We start from the raw sequence: 23651 nt of genomic DNA, 5'->3' as shown, positions 1-23651 counted from the left end.
CATTTTGTGATGCCTCAGTATTATGAAAACAGAAACAAGATTTCTTTATTTTCATTGATACTGTTTTTTAAGACCAATTTCTGAAAGAAAAGTGCTGATGTAATCAGTTATATTTTGCATGATTCTGAAAGTGTATTAGCTTGTTGATCTTTCATGATAAAACATAATTGGCAGTAGTTGTTTAAGGATTTAGTATAGCAAAGGTCTAATGCAGCTGTTCTCAAACTGTGGGTTGGGACCCCAAAGTAGGTCGCAACCCTAATTTAATGGGGTCGCCATGGCTGGTGTTAGACTTGCTGGGTCCTGAGACCAAAGCCAAAGCCTGAGTCCCACCTCCTGGGGCCAAAGCCCGAGAACTTCAGCACTGGGTGGCAGGGCTCAGGTTACAGGCCCCCCAGCTGGGGTTGAAGCCTTTGGGCTTTTCCCCCCACACCTCCCAGCCCTCGGTGATGGGGCTTGGGTGTTGCTCCCCCACAGTGTAGCTTAGGCTTTGACTCTTCCCCTCCTCCCCCCACTGGCCTGGGATGGCGGGGCTCAGGCAGACTCAGGCTTCGGTCACCCCTCCTGGGGTCATGTAGTAATTTTGTTATCAAAAGTGGGTCATAGTGCAATGAAGTTTGAGAACCTCTGGATGTATAGCGCTATCTTCACTGAGGAGACCACTGTTGAGGTTTGGTTGTTCCAGACAGTCCAGCAATCACTTTGTTGGTAGTTGTACTCTTCTCAGGATTCTGTTATGTGGAGAACGTTGTTGTAACTAACCAGGTAAAATTGGGGTGTGCCACTGATGAGGAAAAAAACAGTTAACCATTATGTGAGGATCTACAGAAGTTTTTTATTGTAGTCTGGTACATTTGCCTGCTAAGAGAGCACATGAGAGCTAAGAGAAACAAATTATTACTTATTTTGTATTAGAAATTAAGTCTTATTAACAGTATTTCCTTTAAGAGAAAATATTAGTAGACAGCCACTGAAAGGCTGAGGCCTCACTTGTAGGAACAGCTTGGTTTTCTTGGCTCTCCCTGCACGTCTTGAAGTCCCAACCAGATATTTTTAAAGAAGCATATTGAGCTGAAGTCTGATCATTTCCCTGCCAATTCCATAGCCACAGAATAAATTCTTAACTATATAATTAATGCAGAGATGTGCAATGAGTTTTTTAGAAGTTCTTCTTTCTGAATATGAAAGACCGTTCACAGATTTTTGTTTGTTTCCAGTTCTGTTCCTCAGATCACAACTAAAGCCACATATTTTATACATAATTTTTATTTGGAAATTATGTTGCAGACATTAAAATGCATGTCATTGACATGCAGCCACTTTTCTTGTTAACTAAAATGGAAGCACCTGTGTTTTATATTTTGAATGCCCCCATAAGGTCAAATCCTGCATTTTTAGTCACTCAGAAAGCCTGTTGAAGCCAGTGGGACTGAGTAAGAATTGTTGTAGGATTTTGCCCATAACTAAGGTAAGAAGGTTTCAGAGGAACAGCCGTGTTAGTCTGTATTCGCAAAAAGAAAAGGAGTACTTGTGGCACCTTAGAGACTAACGAATTTATTTGAGCATGAGCTTTCGTGAGCTACAGCTGAGCTGTAGCTCACGAAAGCTCATGCTCAAATAAATTCGTTAGTCTCTAAGGTGCCACAAGTACTCCTTTTCTTTTTAAGGTAAGAAGGGCATTCAAAACATTCTGAACTTAAAAGTTACCAATTTTTTTCTTTAGGTGTCTGATGTCCAAAGCAGCTGCAGTTCACCAGCTCCCTCTCCGTGTAACATCACTAGAAAACGGTAGACTGGTGATGTCACACATTCCACCGAACCCCGCTGCAGAATGGAGCAGGCCTATAAGGGTAAGGTAAGTTTTCTCCTTCCACCACCACCCTTTTTGAACAATATTGCATGGTTTTGTAAGATTACTAATATTCTTTATTTTATGTCCCGTAGGATATAAAATAAGAATTTTTAAAAATCTTATAAAACTGCATAATATTGTGGTTGTGTGTGTGTGTTTATTTAAAAAATAAAAGTTTAGTCCTTACCCCCTGTATACATATCCTGGCTCCAGTCTGCTTTGGGGTTCCATGATGAGTATGCCATTATCAGACTAGTGTATGCTGGGGCATCACGGAGAGTGGAGTCAGCATTCCATGGCTGCTCTGGATGTCGGAATCCTAATTTTTTTTAAAAAAGGTAAGTTTTAAGTTCAGAATTTGTTGACTGTCTCTCTAACCGTAGTCATATGGGAACATTCAGCACATAATTGTAAATGGTATTTTCCTTTTGTTAAATATAGTTATAAGCCACCAATAAAGAGCACATTTTACACTTTCCTTTATACAAATATTTGATCATTTGTTCAAAAGTCCAAATATCATAACTTATTGCTACCAGAACAAAAATACTAATTTTTTGCCACTACCTATAATTAGGAGTCACACTGGGGAGAAAAGCGGTCGTATTGGTACTCTCTTCCAGCTCTGCCCCAGTTTAAAGCTCTGCCTACAATGCCAAAGTTGCTGATATTTATGTTAAAATGATCAGCAGAGAAATAGTTAAGAATGTTGATTGTAAAGTGTTATAATCATGCTCTACAGTAAGCTCAAGGAAACACATTGTAAGAGTTCACATTTCTCTTAAGAATAAATGTTGGACCTCTGCTCAAAAAGTGTTTGGGGGAAAGGATCCTTACCCCTCCAGTACAGTGGCTTGATGCGGAGCATCTCCACTTCCACTAATACAACTCATAGGATTTGGTAATGTTGAAACCCATATGCCCATCTGTCAAGGCTAAATCCCCACTCTGGCACTTGGGGTGCAGAAGCTGGGGGCCTGCAAGGATTCTAAAAATTAGTATTTGCCACTCCAGGTTTGTATTAAACTCCCAAGGTTACAACTTTTCTCTGACCTTGGCTTGGTAAACGCTGGCACCACCCAAATGCAAAAAACCCCCTTGAACTCAGGAAGGAACACTTGGGAATTCTTCCCTGTGGGGTACCCTCAAGCCCATTCACCCCCACCTCCGGGGAAGAGCTGAGAAAAACCAACAACAAAGGAAATTAGCTGTTGCCAGCAGCTAATCAAATAGCATATGCACAAACCTCTTGGGACACCAAAAATTCAATCCTGTTCTTCAAAAAGGTAAATTTTATTAAAAACATAAAGGAAGAAAATACATCTAGAACTTAGGCTTTTGCTAGATTTTAAAAGAGCAATTCCAAAAATTAAGCACCCAAACTAGCTTTCTTGGGGGTTCATCTTAAAGGTTACAAGCAGTAGCATAGCCGGGAGGTGGGGGGAGTGGCTGCTCCCCCTCTGAGCACAAGTGGCGCCTTTTTAATTTATAGGCTCCTTTTTTAATTTTTACTCACCTGGTAGCGCTCCGGTCTCCGGTCTTCGGCGGCAGGGGCCTTCACGCGTTCCAGCTCCTCGGCGGCAGGGGCCTTCACGCGCTCTGGCTCCTCGGTGGTGGGGGCCTTCATGCTCTTCGGGTCCTCGGCAGGGGCCTTCACGTGCTTTGGGTCCTCGGTGGGGGCCTTCATTCGCTCCAGGTCCTCTGCAGCATTTCAGCGGCGGGGGCCTTCAGTGCCGCCGCGGACCCGAAGCGCCGCTTGGTGAGTACAAGTGGGTGGCACCTTTTCTTATGTCCTGTTCGCTCCACCTAGGTACGCCACTGGTTTCAAGCAAACAAAGGCATAAGGGGTTAGCACAGAGGAGATCCACAAGCCACAATAAGAAATAAACCTGATTGTGTCTAACTAAACATTCCCTGTCCAAATAATTTCTTCTAGGTTTGGAAGATACTTTTTCATACCTGGTTCAAACATTACTCAGCATTTCTGCTTATAGCGTTGCTGCTCCGTGTCCCTGCAGCCCAGAGAACAACAGACAGACAAAGTTTCTTTCCCAATTTTTAAAAGTTCTAGCCTTCCCCCTGGCTCTTTTCGTCAGGTGCCCACTTTTTTTTTTCTTTACCTCGGGGACTTTTTAACCCTTTACAGGTAAAGCAAGTAAAGAACAGCTATCAAGAGGTATTTTACAGCTAACTGGCTGGCTGGGTATCCATCAAAGGGAGCTACCCCCCCACTTTATTTGTTACATGCCCCCCAAATCACATACGGTGCTGGCTAGCCTAGTTCAGGTCAGCTGGGATTTCTTCCTGGAGGCTTAGAAAACAGAGTTAATAAGATACATGCACCTCTAATGTTACTAATAATTACATGAAGAACTAAACAGTACTTTTTACATTTCAAGGACTACAATGACTTAGAATGCAGGGACATTTTTACGCAGCTGTTCTGGGAAACCTTCCCAAGAGAGTGCATCAGCCACTTTGTTAGAGGCTCCTGAAGTGTGTTGTATTTCAAAATCAAAGTCTTGAAGAGCTAAACTCCACCGAAGAAGTTTTTTGTTACTTTTTTTGACTATGTGAAGCCACTTCAGTGCAGCATTGTGAGTCTACAGGTGGAACCACCATCCCAAAATGTATGGGCGTAGCTTCTCCAGAGCATACACAATGGTGTAATATTCTTTTTCTGAGACTGACCAGTGGCTTTCCCTCTCAGAAAGTTTTTTGTGGAGAAACACGACAGGATGGAATTGTTGATCTGGTCCTTCCTGCATTAAAACTGCTCCTACACTGCGCTTGGACGCATCTGTGGTTATGATGAACAGTTGGTCGAAGTCCGGGGCCCTCAGTACAGGGTCAGACATAACGGCCACCTTAACCTGGTTAAAGGCTTTCTGACACTTGTCAGTCCACTGAACTGCATTTGGCTGTTTTTTCCTGGTGAGGTCTGTCAGAGGGGTGGCAATTTGGCTGTAGCGTGGTACAAATCGTCGGTAATACCCAGCCAAGCCCAAGAAGGATTGGACCTGCTTATTCATTCATAGATTCCAAGGCCAGAAGGGACCATTGTGATCATCGAGTGAGTCTGACCTCCTGCATAACACAGGCCACAGAACTGCCCCAAAATAATTCCCACAGCAGAGCTTTTAGATCTTGATTTAAAAATGGTCAGTGATGGAGCATCCACCACCAGGATTATTATTAGTGAACATCAATAAATCCGCTGGTGAGGACAGGCCAATTTTGGATAGCATTTACCTTAGCCTGTAGGGGGTTGATAGTACCTTAACTCATCTGGTGTCCAAGGTAGGTCCAAGGTAGGTTAGGCCTATTTGATACTTTTTGGCCTTAACGGTTAATCCTGCCTCCCTTATGCGCTGGAAGACAGCTTGGAGGTGTTCCAGGTGTTCTGGCCATGAATCTGAGAATATAGCCACACTGTTGAGGTAGGCAACTGCAAATTCCCCAAATCCATCCAGAAGGTTATCTACCAGTCTGTGGAAGGTGGCGGGCGCATTTCGCAGTCCAAAAGGGAGCACATTAAATTCATACAGCCCTACATGGGTGATGAAGGCTGACCTTTCCTTGGCTGGGTCATCTAGCAGCACTTGCCAGGACCCCTTAGTTAAGTCTAAGGTGGAGATGAACTGGGCACGTCCCAGTTTCTCCAACAGTTTATCTCTGCATGGCATTGGATAGTTTTCTAAGCGAGTTACAGCATTTAGTTTATGATAGTCCGCACAAAAACGGATTTCCCAGTCTGATTTGGGAACCAGAACCACTGAAAAGGCTCATGCACTTTCAGAGGGGCAGATTACACCCATATGTAACATGTCCTTGGTCTCCCTTTCTATTGCAGTTTTGGCTTGAGGAGCCATCCGGTAGGGTTGGGCTCTAATTGGGAGAGCATCACCTGCGTCATTGGAGTGGTACACCCATTCTATCCGTCCTGGGGTGGCTGAAAACATTGGCGCGAAGCTGGTGCACAGCTCCTGGATTTGCTGTCACTGCTTATGACCAAGGGTCATGGAAAGGCTCGCCTCTTCCACACCACCATTGCTTTTTCCTTCATAGTATACTCCTTCAGGCCACTCAGCATCGTCTCTCTCCTGGGTGGTAAACTGGATAACCTTGATTTTTCGGGAATAAAAGGGCTTTAGAGAATTAATATGGTATAGTTTAGGTTTTAGGGTAGGGTCTGGGAATGCTATGAGGTAATTAACAGCTCCCAGGTGCTCTCGGACCATAAATGGCCCCTCCCACAACGCTTCCATTTTATTGGCCTAGAGTGCTTTCAGGACTGTGACTTGGTCACCTGCTCTGAAGGAACGCTCTCTGCCATGTTTATCGTACCAGGCCTTTTGCTCTTGTTGAGCATCCTGTAGGTTTTCTCGAGCAAGGGCTAGAGTAGGGGTTCTCAAATTGGGGGTCAGGACCCCTCAGGTGGTCACGAGGCTATTACATGGGGGGTCGTGAGCTGTCAACCTCCACCCCAAACCCCGTTTTGCCTCCAGCATTTATAATGGTGTTAAACATATAAAAAATGTTTTTAATTTATAAGGGGTGGGGGTCACATTCAGAGGTTTGCTATGTGAAAGGGGTCACCAGTAAAAAAAAGTTTGAGAGTCATTGGGCTAGAGAGTCTTTGAGGGTGTTTTGTAGGTTGGTTACAAAGTCCAAAATGTTAGTTCCTGGAGAAGATGTAACCTCCTCCCATTGTTGCTTCACCAGTTGTAATGGTCCCTTAACTTCATGGCCATAAACGAGTTCAAATGGTGAAAATCCCAGACTGTGATAGTGTACCAATCATTGGAGTGCTCATTCCCAAATTTATGTATCATGGCCCCCAAAGTCCCTCTATATTTCTCCACTAGGCCATTTGTTTCATGGTGGTAAGGGGTGGCCACCTAGTGGTTCACCCCATGTGCTTCCCAAAGATGTTTCATGGTCCCTGACAGGAAGTTAGTTCCCAAATCCATAGGGATATCAGAGGGCCAACCTACCCTGGCAAAAATGTCTGTCAGTGCCTGGCTCACGCTTTTAGCCCTGGTGTTGCTTGGAGCTACTGCTTCCAGCCATTGGGTAGCAAAATCCATGAAGGTCAGAATGTATAGCTTTCCTCTGGGTGTCTTCTTAGGAAAAGGACCCAGAATATCCACAGCTACATGCTGAAATGGAACCTCAATGATGGGGAGTGACTGGAGAGGGGCCTTGACCTGGTCTTGGGGCTTTCCCACCCTCTGGCACACCTCACAAGACTGGACATAGGTAGAAACATCCTTGCCCATTCCCTCCCAGTGGAAGGACATCCCCAAACGGTTTTTGGTTTTTTAGACTCTGTCATAGACTCTGGTCTGGGGTCTGGTTTCAACACCTCTGGCTGGGTTTCTGTAGGAGGCTCAGGAATGGAGTTTGGTGTGGAGACCTGTTTAGCGTGGCTGTGGGTGACCATCAAAGGGAGCTATTCCCCCACTTTATTTATCACAATATGCCCCTCACTGAGGGAAGGAGTTGTGCATGGAATCATAAAGTGACAGATTTATTAGTCACTCCATGAAATCGCTTCTGTAGAGTTCCCTGAGCAGCCAAACCCTCTTTCTTTGTGCAGTAGAATCATAATTGTTCCACTGCATTTGGCCCTTTCTGTGCCCACGGAAGAAGAGCAGCATTTGGTTGTAACAGTAATTTTTCATTCCATTTGTCTGTAGATTCAGCACTGCATCAAGTCACATTCAGAACATTATCTTTGAGAGAACAGGGACTAGAAATAATTATTTTTAAATAAATGCTGAATTTCTGTAGAAACTAGTAGGCCACCAAGGAATTGCTTATATAGGCATAATACCATGAGCTGACCCAATCCGATCTCTGTCTTCAACTGTGATTTAGTTTTCTCTGTAATAAAGAATACAAGGCTATATGTTCTATCATAGATGTGAAATAGAGTCCTGGTTATTTTGCACTTGTGTAGGAAGTAAAATGCTGGGGTTTGTAATGTACCTCAGAAAACATGTTTTCTGTTTTCATTGTTTTTGACTAGTTTTATGTCTGAAGTTTGCTAACAGATCATTTATTCCGCAAAGGGTCTTCTCACAAATCGCACTCTCTGTCTTGAAAGCTACATTGAACTGCACTGATAAAAAACCTGGCCCAGTAAAACAAATGGCCTTGTACCTTTTTTTCTTATCTACTGTGTGCTTTAAACATATGTGAGGAAAGAGTACTCTGCACATTCTATTCTACTTGTCATTATGCATTAATACCAGTAGGTTTAGCTCCAACAGCTGTACTCCAGGATCCTGAGAAAAATGAACAGTTGGGATTCAAGAACATAATTACATTTCAAATAAGCCATGATATTTTGTATCATAGTCACACAGAAATGATTGGGAAAACAAACAGAATGTGGGGTTGTCCAGAAATTTTAATCTGGATGACATGAATTTTCTTAAGAAATTGAAATTAGAATTTCCCATCTTGCTTTTTAAATTAGAGGAATGTGACCTCTACACATCTGATGTTCCCTCCTCAGGTGATTTTAATCTAATAAAAGCTCGTAGTCCATTCTTACGCTAAAGCCTATGCTTGTGCCAATTTGGTCAGCACATTCTACAACTTTTTACTTTAAAGTTTATTCAGTGGCCCAATCCACCTAAGATAAATTCTACTTTCCCTGCCCAAATCAGACTATCAGTCATCTCTACAGGTAAATGAGTCTCAGAAAAATCCGTTTATTCCTTCATTCTTTGTTCCACCCAAGCTACATTTCACATATTAATCCATCATCTTTATCTTACTTTTATGTGTCTTAATCTGTGCTGAATTCAAGACATGTACAATATCTCAGTGTCCTGAAGTCAGTGAGATTCTGTTTACTTATTTTAATGTTTTGTTTTCAGTATTACCCATTTTATGTATTCCAATAGTACTATATGATATACAAATGCATTTATGTCTGTAATTCTCTATGTGGAATTTTAAATATACTCTTTAAAATGAAATAAATCGCTCAAACTAATTGTTTTCTACTGTAAATAGTTCTATTGACTACTCTTATGAGTAACCAATAGCAGGATTCTAATTAGGCTATATTGCACATATATAACTTTTTATTATAGTATCTGTTGACAGTTTTTTACTTCAATATATAATATGAGCAGTGTGACCAATTTACACATGGGGGAATTAAAACACATAATTTCCTGACTTTTCTGTGTGTTAAATCTTAATCATAATTTGGCATTAATGTATAGCTTTTCATTCAAGTACCTTGTTTTTTGTAATTTTAATTAAAGAATAAGCAATAAGTAGTCATTCATTCTGCTGTATAAAATGCAAATGATTGCACATCATAGTAAAAACAGTGGACTGTTTTCAAACAAGCTAGCAACCTGAGTGATCATACTGTGCCCTGGGGAAGTCTCCTGGGGATGGGTGGAAAGGAATCTTTCCAACAAGCCATGGAGACTACTGTAGACTCTTGAAGGGCTTTAAATTCAGGCCCTAATCCAACGCTTCTTGCAAAAATTCCATGCATTCTGGGGTACAGGTAGCCCTTATAGAGCAGAGCTCTGCAGCAAACTAAGGGTGCAGATCAAATGTGGAGATGAGTTCCCACCAACTCCTCTCCCTGTTTCTGCAGCAGAACCATGCCGTCTTTCCCTGTCTCAACATCATCTATGGCAAGATTTGGCCCACTGAGTCCAGTTCGTTCCTATAGTACACTGAACTTAGTGAGGTGGCAAAAGTATGAGGGCAGAGTGTGGATATCCAGACTCATTTTTATGACTACCTCAATAATTAAGCTCTTGTGGCAAATATATATAAAGCATATATGTCCTGCTTTGTAAAGTGCCATGTAAATGTATAGTGTTAAATTACTATTTTTTTTTAATAATCACAATTGATGCCCACTTAAATAACTAGTAAGGAAAATAATGTACTGTACATGCACATTACTCTGTTTAACATGCATTCTTCATGGAGGATTATACAAACTAAGGTTCAGTTTGGAAAAGAAAACCGTTTTTGAGTTATCTGACTGGAAAAATTATGGCTGTCGATTAATCGCAGTTAACTCAAAAAAATTAATCGTGATTAATCAGTTTTAATCGCACTGTTAAACAATAGAATACCAATTGAAATGTATTAAATATGTTGGATATTTTTCTATATTTTCATATATATTGTATTCTGTGTTGTAATTGAAATTAGTGTATATTATTTTTATTATAAATATTTGCACTGTAAAAATAGTAAACGAAGTAGTATTTTTCAGTTCACCTCATACAAGTACTGTAGTGCAATTGCTTTGTCATGAAAGTGCAACTTACAAATGTAGATTTTTTTTGGTTACATAATTTCACTCAGAAACAAAACAAAGTAAAACTGCAGAGCCTACAAGTCCACTCAGTCCGACTTCTTGTTTAGCCAATTACTAAGACAAATAAGTTTGTTTACATTTACGGGCGATAATGCTGCCCTCTTCTTATTTACAGTGTCACCAGAAAGTGAGAACAGGCATTTGCATGGCACTTTTGTAGCTGGCATTGCAAGATATTTACATGTCAGATATACTAAACATTCGTATGCCCCATCATGCTTCGGCCACCATTCCAGCGGACATGCTTCCATGATGACGCTCGTTAAAAAAATGATGCGTTAATTAAATTTGTGACTGAACTCCTTGGGGGAGAACTGTATGTCCCCTGCTCTGTTTTACCTGGATTCTGCCATATATTTCATGTTATAGCTGTCTCGGATGATGACCTAGCACATGTTCATTTTAAGAACACTTTCACTGCAGATTTGATAAAATGCAAAGAAGGTACCAATGTGAGATTTCTAAAGACAGCTACAGCACTTGACCCAAGGTTTAAGAATCTGAAAAGCCTTCCAAAGTCTGAGAGGGATGGGGTGTGGAGCATGTTTTCAGAAGTCTTAAAAGCGCAACACTCCAATGCGAAAACTCCAGAACCCTAACCACCAAAAAAGAAAATCAACCTTCTGCAGGTGGCATCTGACTCAGATAATGAAAATGAACGTGTGTCAGTCCGCACTGCTTTGGATTGTTATCGAGCAGAACCCATCATCAGCATGGACGCATGTCCCCTGAAATGGCAGTTGAAGCATGAAGGGACATACAAATCTTTAGCGCATCTGGCACTTAAATATCTTGTGACACCGGCTACAACAGTGCCATGCAAACGCCTGTTCTCACTTTCAGGTGACATTGGAAACAAGAAGTGGGCTGCATTATCTCTTGCAAATGTAAACAAACTTGTTTGTCTGCACGATTGGCTGAACAAGAAGTAGAACTGAGTGGACTTACAGACTCGAAAATTTTACATTGTTTTATTTTTGAATGCAGTTTTTTTGTACATAATTCTTCATTTGTAAGTTCAACTTTCATGATAAAGAGATTGCACTACAGTACTTATATTAGGTGAATTAAAAAATACTATTTCTTTTGTTTTTTTACAATGCAAATACTTGTAATAAAAATAAATATAAATTGAGCACTGTACACTTTATATTCTGTATTATAATTGAAATCAGTATTTTTTAAAATGTAGAAACATCCAAAAATATTTAAATAAATGGTATGCTATTATTGTTTAATAGTGAGATTAATCATGATTCATGTTTTTAATTGCACAATTTATCGTGATTCATGTTTTTAATTGCTTGACATCCCTAGAAAAATTGTAAAAGTCTGTCACAGAAAGAAAGTGCTCCTCCTTTTATTTTCTGATAACTCAGATATATCCCAGGTATAGAAGGTTTTAGAGTAGCAGCCGTGTTAGTCTGTATTCACAAAAAGAAAAGGAGTACTAGTGGCACCTTAGAGACTAACCGATTTATTTGAGCATGCATCTGATGAAGTGAGCTGTAGTTCACGAAAGCTTATGCTCAAATAAATTGGTTAGTCTCTAAGGTGCCACTAATACTCCTTTTCTTTTTGCGAATACAGACTAACACGGCTGCTACTCTGAAACCTTCTGTACCTGGGATATATCTGAGTTATCAGAAAATAAAAGAAGGAGCACTTCCTTTTTGTGACAGATTTTTACAATTTTTCTAGGGATGTCAAGCAATTAAAAACATGAATCACGATAAATTGTGCAATTAAAAACATGAATCATGATTAATCTCACCACGTATAGAACTTTCCCAAGAAACTCGCCTTTGCATAAAATACAATTGTAAGACACATTAGCCCCAAAAGTAATTTTCTGGGAAGTTTATAATCTTGAAAATTATAAAATATCTTTTCTTTTTGTAAAGTGTCTATTTCAATCTGATAATTCATAAAATTAAAAATAGTGTTTAGGTTTGCTGTAATACAATTTTAAGTCCTAATCTTGTAAACATTTACACATGGAACTTTACACATTTGAGTCTAGTCCCTTTGAGCCCAATGGGATTATCTCACATGTTTAAAATTACTCATGGAAGTAAAGTTAAGCACATGTTTAAACGTTTGCAGGAGTGGACCTTAGTCCCTGGAAAAGTAAACATTTTGGTAAGAGACCTTTATTTATGAGGATTTTGTTTCTGGGTTTGTTTTCAATAAAAGTATTCTAAATAAGATTAGAGTTTGCCTTACTAAAGCTGAGACTGGACTGCATTGTTAAAGTCAAATGTAATATATGTTTAGTTTTGTATTTTCTTTTTTATATGTTGCATGGAAGTACACTGACATTGGTGTCAGACTAATATATTTATTAGATGCAGCTGTAATGCAATAATAAAGAAATGTTTTTATGTTTGCAGGGAAGATGGTACCATCGGAAACAAGCAGTAAAGGAATTGCACTGTACATTGGTACGACTGCTAAATGAATTGTTACCATGGGAACCAAAACTAATGAAGGCTTTTCAGAGAAATAGGTAAATGGGGTACTCTTTGGAACAATGTGAGAGAGATGACCAAAACACAAAAGTTACATTTTTTAAAGTAATAATTGATGCTAACATCCTGGTAACAACAATACTTTAAGGTTATGTGTGAGGTATAGACAATATTTCAGTTTAAAGAGCTAGATGTTTTCATGTTATGCAGGAGTGCTAATGACTCCATAGATAAGATTAAGCAGAGCTTTCTGTCTAACAACTGATTTTTCAAAATGCCCTAAAATTCCCATGCATACTCCAATTGTTTTTAGAATTACTATGCCAAGTCAATGTCCAGAGTAGAGTTAATTATGCAAAGTTGGATTCATTTGGACCCATGGGTCCTGAGATACAACACCTTTTAACTGTGAATAAAATTTTCCTGTTCTTACAAATTTTTTTGCACCCACTTGTTGCTCAAACTTTGGCAGTGATTTGCACAAAACTGAGATTACCTGATTGGACTGACCTCAGCTGGTGTCAGATTTGACATCAGCTGCAGACCAGCACCAAGATCCACATCAAGGAAGCTGTATTTAAAATGTTGTTAATAGGTCTTTCCAGCTCTGTAAATTACACTTGACCACTTTACCTGTTCTAGGCAAATCTCCAAAGACTTGCTAGTTGTTAACACCTTGTACTAAGGATTCCCTCTCGGTCATCACCTTCAGTTACCGATGTCTTATCCTTCTGATTCACTTTGATATATTCCAACAAACTGAAGAACTTCTCAGAGCAGTAGTACAGAACAGAGGACAAAGAGAGTGCCTGGTAGTGTGTGAATGCTAGGACAGATGTGGAATTCTGGTGGGCATTGAGAATATGTAAAATTATGTTAAAATGGGGTGAAGCAGTCTTATGGTCCCATCTTATTGACATACCTAGTGGAATATCAGGCACTGGAGGTAAATAGCAGCTGTTCTAGCAGCCCTGAGACTTGAGACATTTTAAAAATTCTTTCAGGCATTCTTAGATTTTTAGAGCCAAGAGGAAACATTATGATCATCTAATTGGACCTAGTATATAACACAGACCAAAAGCAGAGATCCCTCATGTCTCTAGCTGCAGCTGTGCCTCAACTCAGATGTCAGGGTGAGCTCAGGGAACTTGCTGCAACTGATTCCTGAACCAATACAGCTGCACCTAATACAGTGAAGGTCTCTGAGAGAGTATGAAAAGGAATGATGGCATAGAATTGTGTTGGATACAACACAAAAAGTGGCAGATACTGTTAGCAATAGGTCAAATTTGATTTGGTCCCAGTACCTATTGCCAGCTCCAGGGGGACAGAATTTTGGTTGTGGCAAGAAGGGAGCCGTAACCTTAGATCTGTATTTCCTGGTTTTCAGAGGGTTAAGTTTAGTCACTGTGCTCAGTTTGGAAGGGCACAAGCCTGTGCTAGGGAATCTTAACTATGTTAATTAAGTTTTTGGGCAGTAAGTATAGGTACAAGTATGAACAGTTAAGTATTTCCTTAATAAAATATTTAAAATAGGTTGCAGAAGTTAGTCATTATGTCTGATATTCTGTTCAAGGTCTCGACTGAAGAAGGACTATGATGATTTCAAAAGACAGCCAGACCATGATAAATTTGCCAGAGAACTATGGAGTAATGAAGAAGGTGAAGTTGATAATGGAAAAGAATCTTTCAATGCAGTAGCCAGTAAATCTTCAGAAGCTGCAGAGCATCTGGAGATCCTGCAAAAAGATCGTTCAGAGTTTGGTAAGCACTTAGCTGGGATTTAGTGACCATGTGGACGTGCTACAGGGCCTACAGTTTTCCTGTGTTTGGTGTTGTGGTTTTTTGGTTGTAGCTGTGTATTATATGTTATTTTTACTATGGTGAATTATATTGGTCTAGATTCTGTGCTGACCTTCTTGGAAGCAGAGCTGAGAGAAAGGATGGGCAAAGGTGGCTTTGTGCTACATTTGTGCCCTCTGGATTCTGGCCTGTGGTGGGTGCTGAAATGGCACACAACGTGAATTAGAGCTTAGAACTGACAGCATCTGCTACAGGGCTGTCTGTGGATAGCACAACACCACAAATTCCTGTTGCCCTCAGTGTTATGGGCATGTACCCTTCTACTCCTGATCCATCCCTAGCATTTTCCCTGTGCTCTTTAAATAGTTGGGATGAATTGGGATGAAAGGCAGTGGATCCATAACTATCTATTGGTTTTGTATAAAAACTTCTGGATTTCTATTTTTAATTCATGAATTTGCTTTAAATTAAAGCATTGTAACATCAAATCCTGGAAACTATGCTGTCACTTAGAATGTTGTAATTTGATGCATTCATAAATACAAATTTGGGACTTAATGATTTTTTAAATGAAATTCTGTGCCTCCTCAATAGGATTTGAAATGTAAATTGGCTGGAGGCTAAGTTATTATGGTTTTTTAAAATTATGTTTAAGCATGTAGTTAATGGGATGATTAGTACTGTCATCACATCAGAAACTATTCTTTACATGACAGCATACTTATAAACTACTGCATAGTTTATTAGTGTTTAGCTAAAAGCAATCATATAGCTGTGTCAGTTGCAAACATTTAACTTGTGGTATATTTACGATTACTTGTTTAATTCTTTCTGCAGATGAAATGAAACTGTTAGAAATGGATTTTCCTGCAGGAAGGAGCAGGCTACTGAAGAAAGAATTGACTTCTAAAGAAATACAGAAGACACTGTCCAAATCTATTAAACGTCAGTCCAAGCAAAATAGTTCCCTGGATGATAGCACAAAAGACCTTTCACCAAGGAAGAAAACTAAATTAAGCACAAGTGAGGCTACAGTCCAGAGTGCCAAAAGTGAGATGCAGACTAACAGTTGTTTGAGTGAACTGAAACAAAGCGAGCTATCATCTCCAGAATCATTTGCCCTGACAGATTCTGCAATGTCAGTATCAAACTTTCTGAAAGGGACCAAACCCATCCAGGCTTTGCTTGCTAAGAATATTGGGAACAAAGTGACCTTAACAAATCAGCTGACACCCCCTATGGGTAGGGACATATTTGCTTCTGAAAAGGCAGTTATGTCGTCTGTGGAGTCATCCCCACTAAAGCCAGCATTGCCCTGCCAGACCAATTCAAAGAGTCCTTTACAAATGGTATACAAAATGCCAAGTGGCCATTGTGTACCAATAGATGTCCATAACAGCTCAGTGAAGATTCAAATGCAGCCTGTGATTGATCCTAAAACAGGAGAAAAAGTCATGCAGCAAGTTCTTATTTTACCCCAAAATTTTCTCATACAACACAAAGAAGGAAAAGCTGTGGCAAAGCTGCACTGTACATCTTTCCCACAGGCAGCACATGTTAATGATTCTTTAGCACCGGTTCTTGTAAACCCAACTGTAAATGCTACCACTCAACTGTCTTGTACCGTTTTTAACAAGAGTGTTACACATTTGTCACAAGTGACTAGTCCAGTGAACAGACCACAACCTTTGTCCTCTGTAACTGCAACAAGTAACTTACTAGCATCAGCAGTTAAAATTAGCCAAAGTGAAGCTGGCAAAACGAAGACTACGGTTTCACCTGACACATTCTCTGTACCTTTACCTTCATCCACTGTTTCCACATTAGGTCAGCCTTTGGCATCAGCAACAACACTAAGTGGATCTGCAAATACTACTTGTTCCATTCACAGTCTAGCACCACAGCAGGCTAGTGACTCCTGTGAAGCTAAGCAGGAGCTGAAAACAGTGTGTATAAGAGAATCGCAGTCCATTCTTGTCACAACACGAGGGGGAAACACTGGAATTGTTAAAGTACAGACAAACCCAGACCAGATTTCACCTAATACTTTATCTCCAAATTCAGTTTTCACTTATGCACCTCAGCTTCAGGCATTTTTGGTTCCAAAATCCACTACGTTGTCAACCTCTACTTTTTCATCTGTAGCGACGGCCGCATCTAGTCTCCCACTGTTTGGTCAGTCTTTTGTTTCTGGGTTTGCCCCCTCAACAACATCTTCTGTTACCATTCCAGCCATTCCTGCAGGCTTAAACCAGCTAATAGGGAAAAATCTCAAATTTCCATTAGGGCAGCTTCCCACTAGTGGCAGTTTGGATCAAGTAATAGAGAAAACTCAACAGGTATCATCTCCTACTTTCTTGTCCTCCATTTCATCAACTAGCACTTTGGTGCCAGCAACTCCAAACGGTACTGTTAATGTTGTTAGCATTTCTTCAGGAAATATTGAACAAAGTAGCACAGACATTACCCAGACTCCTTCAACACAGCAACAGGTTGATATTAAAACTAAAAAATATCCTGTTACACAACCTGAGACTGCTACAGCAACAAATGGAGATGTGATCCGTGGTACTCCGATTCAAAAACTTATGTTGGTCACAAATCCACCTATTCTTTCTCCTTGTGGAGCTACAGGAGTAAATATAATACCAACATCCACTGGTGTTAGTGCCCAAAAATTGGTTTTCATTAATACTCCAATTCCCAGTAGTCCATCAAACACCAGTCTAGTTGCAGAATCATTAAAACAGGCCCTGCCTTCCTCCATAGGCAAAACATATGTTAACACCCCAGAACAACCTCAGTTACTTCTAATTCCATCTACAATGGGAGCACCAATAAAGGCAAGTTCATCACCTACTGTGTCTCAAATAAAAGATGTTAAAATTGGACTAAACATAGGTCAAGCCATTGTAAATAGCTCAGGCAATGCACAGCATGTTCCACCAATTAACATACTGAAGTCTGCAGCTCCCAAAGGAATAGATGACATAAACAGCAAGGGTTTTATTTTGCCTTTGTCAACAAGTGGTAGTTTGGTTCCAGGATGTTCAGGTTTTGTGAATCAAAGTATTACATCTGTTAATGAATCTATAAGTGTTGCAGCAAAAGCTTTTATAGTAACAACAGCAAATGTATGTTTAGATTCAGTTTCAGTGACACCAAGTGGGACTTCTATTGGGACACAACCCGCTGTTTTGGTTAGTGGAAATGACACTTCTTCAAGAATAAGGCCAGTTGTAACTAGTCGACTGTGTACATCAAATATTGGAAATACTATGGCCATATCAACTGTGAAAACAGGACATCTTGCTTCATCTGTTCTTATTTCAACTACACAACCAAGAATATCTTCTCAAAGTGTACCTTCTCCTTTGCAGTTTCCAGTTACCTTGCCTGGACCTGTGGCAGCCTCCACTAAAGTCATTCAGACAGTTCCTCGCTTGACAGCAGTTCCAGCTGCTGCACAATGTCTGCCCCTTCCAAAAGGACAGCCCCCCACACTGGTACAATTTCAGTCACCAGGAATTTCAGCTGCAGTGCCAACTAATGCAAACTTTCACAAACCTCAACATGTATTGCCATGTGCTTCACCAACTACAGGTAAAATAATTAGTTTTTCCAACTTTGCTTCTCTCCCATGCCAGCAGATACCTCCTAGTTTAACAAAACCAGCTCATGTTTACTCTTGTGCTCCAGGTGCCTCTGTCATTCAGACTGCTACTGCTTCACCAACTGTAACTAGCCAGGCAATGGGTCAGTTGAGTGAAACGTGTATTCAACAGAAAATAGTTATTAACACATGTACACCTTTGGCACCTGGAACTCACATCATGATTAATGGCACTCGATTTATTGTTCCACCGCAAGGCCTTGGAGCAGGCAGCCATGTTCTTCTCATCTCTGCTAATCCAAAACATGGGCCTCCTTTACTTATTAACAATGGCCAAGGGGCTCGAGGTCTACCATTTGTTAATCATATTTCCCAGAACATCACACTAGCACCAAGTAATTCATTAAGTTGGCAGACATCAAAACATCCTCTGAAAAGCTCTACAAAAATTGTGAACTCTCTTGGGACAGCAAACGCTCTGCCCATTGTACATGCAACACCACAGATAGTAAACACTGCTGCTAAATCAAGCGCTCCACCGTCTACAGCAACACTGTCTATGTCTTCAGTGATAAAACCTCCAGTTAATGTTTTAGCTAAAACTTCTTTGGTTCCTGCCATAAATGCTGGTAACTCTCAGTTACCAAGTAGCACTTCAGTATTTCACTTAGATACATCTATCAAGAAACTGTTGGTCAGCCCAGAAGGGGCCATTTTGAATGCTATAAATACTCCAGCATCAAAGGTGGTTTCTTCTCTGTCTTCTTCCCTGTCACCCATTGCAGTGTCCAAAAGCGTAAATCCTACTAGTGTCTTCCCTGCTTTTCAGTCATCTGGCCTAGGTAAATCTGACAAAGCCGCATCCTGAATTTGGAGTGAATGAGCCAATTTCACATGTTTGGGGCATTCTTTGGACTTTGGAAATCATTATAACTGTTGAACATTTCTTACACTGTTTGAAACATACTTTAAATAGTTGATTTCTTTAAATCTAATCTTTGTATTAGATTGCAGCTGTTTTCAGTTTGCTTGTGGGAGATGTGAGAGGATCTGTTTGTTTTCCCTCTAAGCTAAGCTTTCAATGGGTTATTTAATAAAATGGTCAAAATGACCAACTTGTTAATATACACAGCAAAGTGTAAAATTCGATTTTAGTTTAAAGGAATCTAGCATTTTGCACATTTACATTGACATGTTTCATTTTACAATTTGAACCATTAGACGGCACGTTTATAACAATATGTGTCTTTTTTATTTTTGTCAAATCTTATTTTTGTTTGATTTGTTTCTGTAAAAAAATATATTTATGCATTGTAAAAATCCAGTCCATGGTGTAAAATTGTACATATTTCTGATCCCTAACAATCTGTACTAAACTATATGTACAAAGAACTATGCTGTCTTATTTATGTTTTGTTTACATAATGTATAGTTTTTTAAGTATTTTAGTAATTTTGGACCAGTGTACTGTTAAGCAACAATAACATGTAATAAATCATGTTGCTGTACTGCTTTGTTTTGACAGTATTTTAAGACTGTATCTATTGCATCGTGGGAGAAGAATTTATACATGCACCTCTTTACAGTAGACATGCATTAATACAGAAAAATCTTGCAGAGTGGAACTTTGCCAAAAAGAATTATTTAAGCCACCAAACTTTGAGCTGTGATTTGCATTACATATAGGATTTCAATAATTAGGAACAGGTTTCCTGTTTACAGATTTCATATTTCAAAGAAACTCTCATTATTAAGGCTTCAAATCTTTCACGAAGGTCATGGAAGTCACTGATTCCGTGACTTTCCAGGACCTCCAGGACTTGTGCAGCTGCAGCGGCTGGTGTTGCTGACCCAGGGAACTGGTCCTGGGTGCTGCCCCAGAGCAGCCATCTGGGAACAGCACCTGCCCAGAGCAGGAGTGGAGGCGGCAGGGCCCCTGGGCTTCCCCACGCCCAAAGGAGCAGTGGCAGGGCTCTGGGCCACCTCCTGCCCAGAGGAACAGCAACGGCAGGGCCACTGGCTGCCCCACCTCCAACCCGGATCAGCAGCCCAGCAGGGTCCTGGGCCACCCCTCCCCTCAGGAGCAGCAGCGACCGCCGGAGCACCGCCCCCACCCCCAGCAGCAGCGTCCGCTGAAGTGTCCCCAGCACCTAAGATTTAGTAGTTTAAAACTGTATCTATTGCATCGTAGGAGAACAATTTATACATGCACCTCTTTATAGTGTATATGCGTTACATTTAGTGACTGATTTAGCACCTGTGACCTGTCTGTGACTTTTACTAAAAATACCCGTGACTAAATCGTAGTCTTACTCACTATGAAGTGATTTTTGACCTTTTGCTTTCTCTCTTTGATGTTGCAGAAGAAATAATTTTCATTAGTTTCAAAATGGTGTTTCTGTCAAATCTTTTCTTTCATGTGTTTATGATGAACTATTTTTTCCTGTTTCCTATAGCAGATTCATATATTTTTGTATGTATATGAATATTTATCAGTATGTGGTTGGGGGGTGGGACGACACACCAAACAATACATAAACTTAACTTTTACTAATGTAATTTTGATATAGCCTTCAGCATGTTTAGTTATTTGGACATGCAAATATATGACTATCTAATATCCACAGTCTTTGCTGAGATAACGTCGGATGCCATCAAATGAAGTTCTGCACAAGGAACATGGATAGAATATAACTCATATGGATTTTTGTTTCTGCTTGGGCTAGGGCTCCACGGATCCAAATCCAGTGGACTGCTTCTCCTTCCCATGTATCACCATATAGCCATCCAGTCAAAATCAAGAATACTCAGTAGTGAGTTCCTGTGTCCCTTCCGTTAGACCAGTATTTTCTTTTCTTCTGAAAATAACAGGCATGGGTACAGTAAAGCTCTTGAAGCGAGTAAAGCTCTTGAAACTCTTGACTGCTCTAGTAAACAGGAAAAGAAGGAGCTCCAGCTGTGGATCAGGGATGAATCAATTATCAGATGATGCCTTCTGTGCCGCTTGTTGCGTGGACCCTTTCATGCTCCTAGAGAAGAGGTCTCTTGAGTGCTTCAGCTCTGGGCAGACACTTCAGCTTCCACGAGATGCCCTTCTGACAACAAGTTCAGGTGCCAGGTATGATTGTATTAGGGGAGGCCTTTTTGTTCTGCTCACTTTGGACTCCTCTTTAATCCTTTTTTGAATTTGACCTTCCTCCAGATCAGAAAAGAAGTCCCCTCTCTCAAACTCAAGGTGCTTTTCTCCCCTTGTCCCTAGTGTTGTGTGGATCTCATACCAGTGCATTTGGCTTCTTTTACCATCATCTTCCCTCAAAAACTTTTAGTTCACCACAGTTCCTAGGATTCCCTCCTTCCTTCTGACTAAAGATGCCACTGGCTGAACAAGAGCTATATAAAATACATATTTCTTGATATGCTAATCACCATATTTGTTTAGATAACTAAATCCCAGAAGTTCAGCCCTTCTTTTTTCATTTACCCAGGGTCCTTTCCAGTTCCATTCAAAAGGGAAATACACTGACCAGACAGACAATTTGCTTTTGGGGTCTTTCACATCCTCCTTTAAGCTGTTTGTGTAACTTGGGGATGTCTATTTGGGGAGGACCGTGGGGGACCCAAAGCCTACCAGAAAAGTACATTTGGCTCGACTATGAAAAGTGACTGTAAAAAATGTCATATACCTACACAGTAGATCTGCTTCCTCTGTGTATTCAAAGTTGTATCTGCTGACATGGGTGAGAAAAACACACTTTTACTGTTTTTTTACAGCCATTAGCCTTGTCATTAACACACCTATTCCTTCTTTTGCAAAGACTCTAAGATCCCAGGCCGAGTCTGTAAACTGAGCATATTGGATTAAGAAATTGAGTGATCATAAACAGGAAAAACCCTTATGCCATTTTTAAGATTCACTTTTCAGAGCAAACCCACCTTAAAACCATTCAGGCAATCATGCAGGAATCCAGGGAAAAGTTTCACATTACACCTGCCTAAGCTGTCAGCAGTCTAAATTTGGCTGGAACTGTCCTAAATTTTGCAATCCTGTCCTGGGTGTTTCTGGCAACTAGGCTTTGATCTAGTGCCCATTGAAGGGAATGGAAAGACTCTTCTTAACATTAGTGAGAGTTTGATTAGGACTTTATCAAACAAAGAAGGAGTTTGTCCATCCATAAACTCTCATCTGGAGAAAGGGAGTTACTTTAGAGTATGTTAAAAGTTGAATTTTCACCATCTATGAAACCCTCGGAACGCCAGCATGATGCTGAACACCCTCACGTTTCTCATAAACCCCTAGCCCCTAAGAAATATCTTCAGTTCTCACGGTTAAAACTGCTTTTCTGTGGGTCATTTGTACAGCCAGGGGAGTGGGAAGCTTCAAGCTCTATCCTGCAGCCATCTCAGCCTGGTTTTTCATCAAGTTAAGGCTCAAGCTTGTTTCTCAGTTTCTTCCCCAGATGGTTTTCTCTCTTTCTACTTGCCCCAAGAATTCTCTCTCAACATAATTTGTCTAACACCTTGAAATGAGAAATTAAAGCACCATCTCAATCCTGCTATAAAGAGGACTCTTTATATCTATCTAAAAGAAATCTGGAAAGTAGGAATTCGGATCAATGGTTTATTATTTTTTACTCCCAAGAAAGGCTTATTAACCTCATAAGACTTCCAAGTTCACTGAGTAAGACGTTGCATTAAGGAAGTTTACCCTTCCTGGAGAAAGAGGCCCTGCCTTCAGTGAAGTGTTATTTTGTAAGAGCTGTCTGCTTCTTGAGTTGAAATGGATTGTTTCCTCTTCAGAATTGTAGAAAGCAGCAACCATGTGTGCCTTACCTTTACAATTACAGGCTTGTGGCTGCCTTTTCAGATGCCTCCATTTGGAGACACGGCCTGCATGCTGTACTTTAGTACAACTCAAAAAAATTTAGGTACTGACTGTGTTCTGGAACTGAATGCTGCAGTTGAAGTTCCTCATGTCTGGACAGGCAGAAAGGAACATTGTAGAATGGTGATTTCTTATCTGATAATTTAATTTCTCCAAGACCACATATGCCAGCCCATTTGTTGCATGTTGTTTTCATTTTGCTGGTGGAACTGGGTATTGACTTTCTAAGATTTTGTTCTTCTGAAGACTATTTTGGTAGATTTTTAGTAGAATGACTTTCATTATTGCTTGAGAGGATTTAAGAGAGCAGATTTAGCCTCCTTTTAAAGAGGGAATGTCACACAAGCTTTTATTTTCTCCTGCTGGTATAGGAGGATTTATGCCATGGTTTTATCTCATATGGAAGAAAACTGGAGAAACCCAATTAGCAGATTTTAAAAAAATACTGTTTACATAGTAATTAGTTCTGCTTGAATTTTTCTGCAGATTTATTTTTCACTACAATGAAACTTCAAATGACTACATTAAAAATAACTTGGCATGTATAAGCTTGTAATGGAGGTGTTTGCAAATGTGCTTGTTTGGAGAAGTACATAGCAGTCTGCAGTTTTTGTGGACTGTCCTGTTTTATAAAGAGAATTATTGGAAATGTA

At 40.2% G+C, this 23651-nt stretch overlaps 1 protein-coding gene across 2 annotated transcripts in view; it reads left to right on the top strand.

Annotated features, from left to right (window-relative positions):
* Positions 1-23651, top strand: part of BRD10 (bromodomain containing 10) — a 114347-nt gene extending 90696 nt beyond the window's left edge. For both annotated transcript variants that reach the window (XM_048850922.2, XM_048850921.2), the window contains 3 exons: positions 12623-12738; positions 14277-14464; positions 15341-23651. In XM_048850922.2, the coding sequence (XP_048706879.1) occupies positions 12623-12738; positions 14277-14464; positions 15341-18984 (3948 nt within the window). In that variant the 3' untranslated portion in view covers positions 18985-23651. The remainder of the gene's footprint in view (positions 1-12622; positions 12739-14276; positions 14465-15340) is intronic.

The sequence above is a fragment of the Caretta caretta genome, chromosome 5, assembly GCF_965140235.1.
Source record: "Caretta caretta isolate rCarCar2 chromosome 5, rCarCar1.hap1, whole genome shotgun sequence".
Classification (NCBI taxonomy): Eukaryota; Metazoa; Chordata; order Testudines; family Cheloniidae; genus Caretta; species Caretta caretta.
The sequence above is the reverse complement of the archived record's forward strand: the minus strand, read 5'-3'. Positions and strand labels throughout refer to the sequence as shown.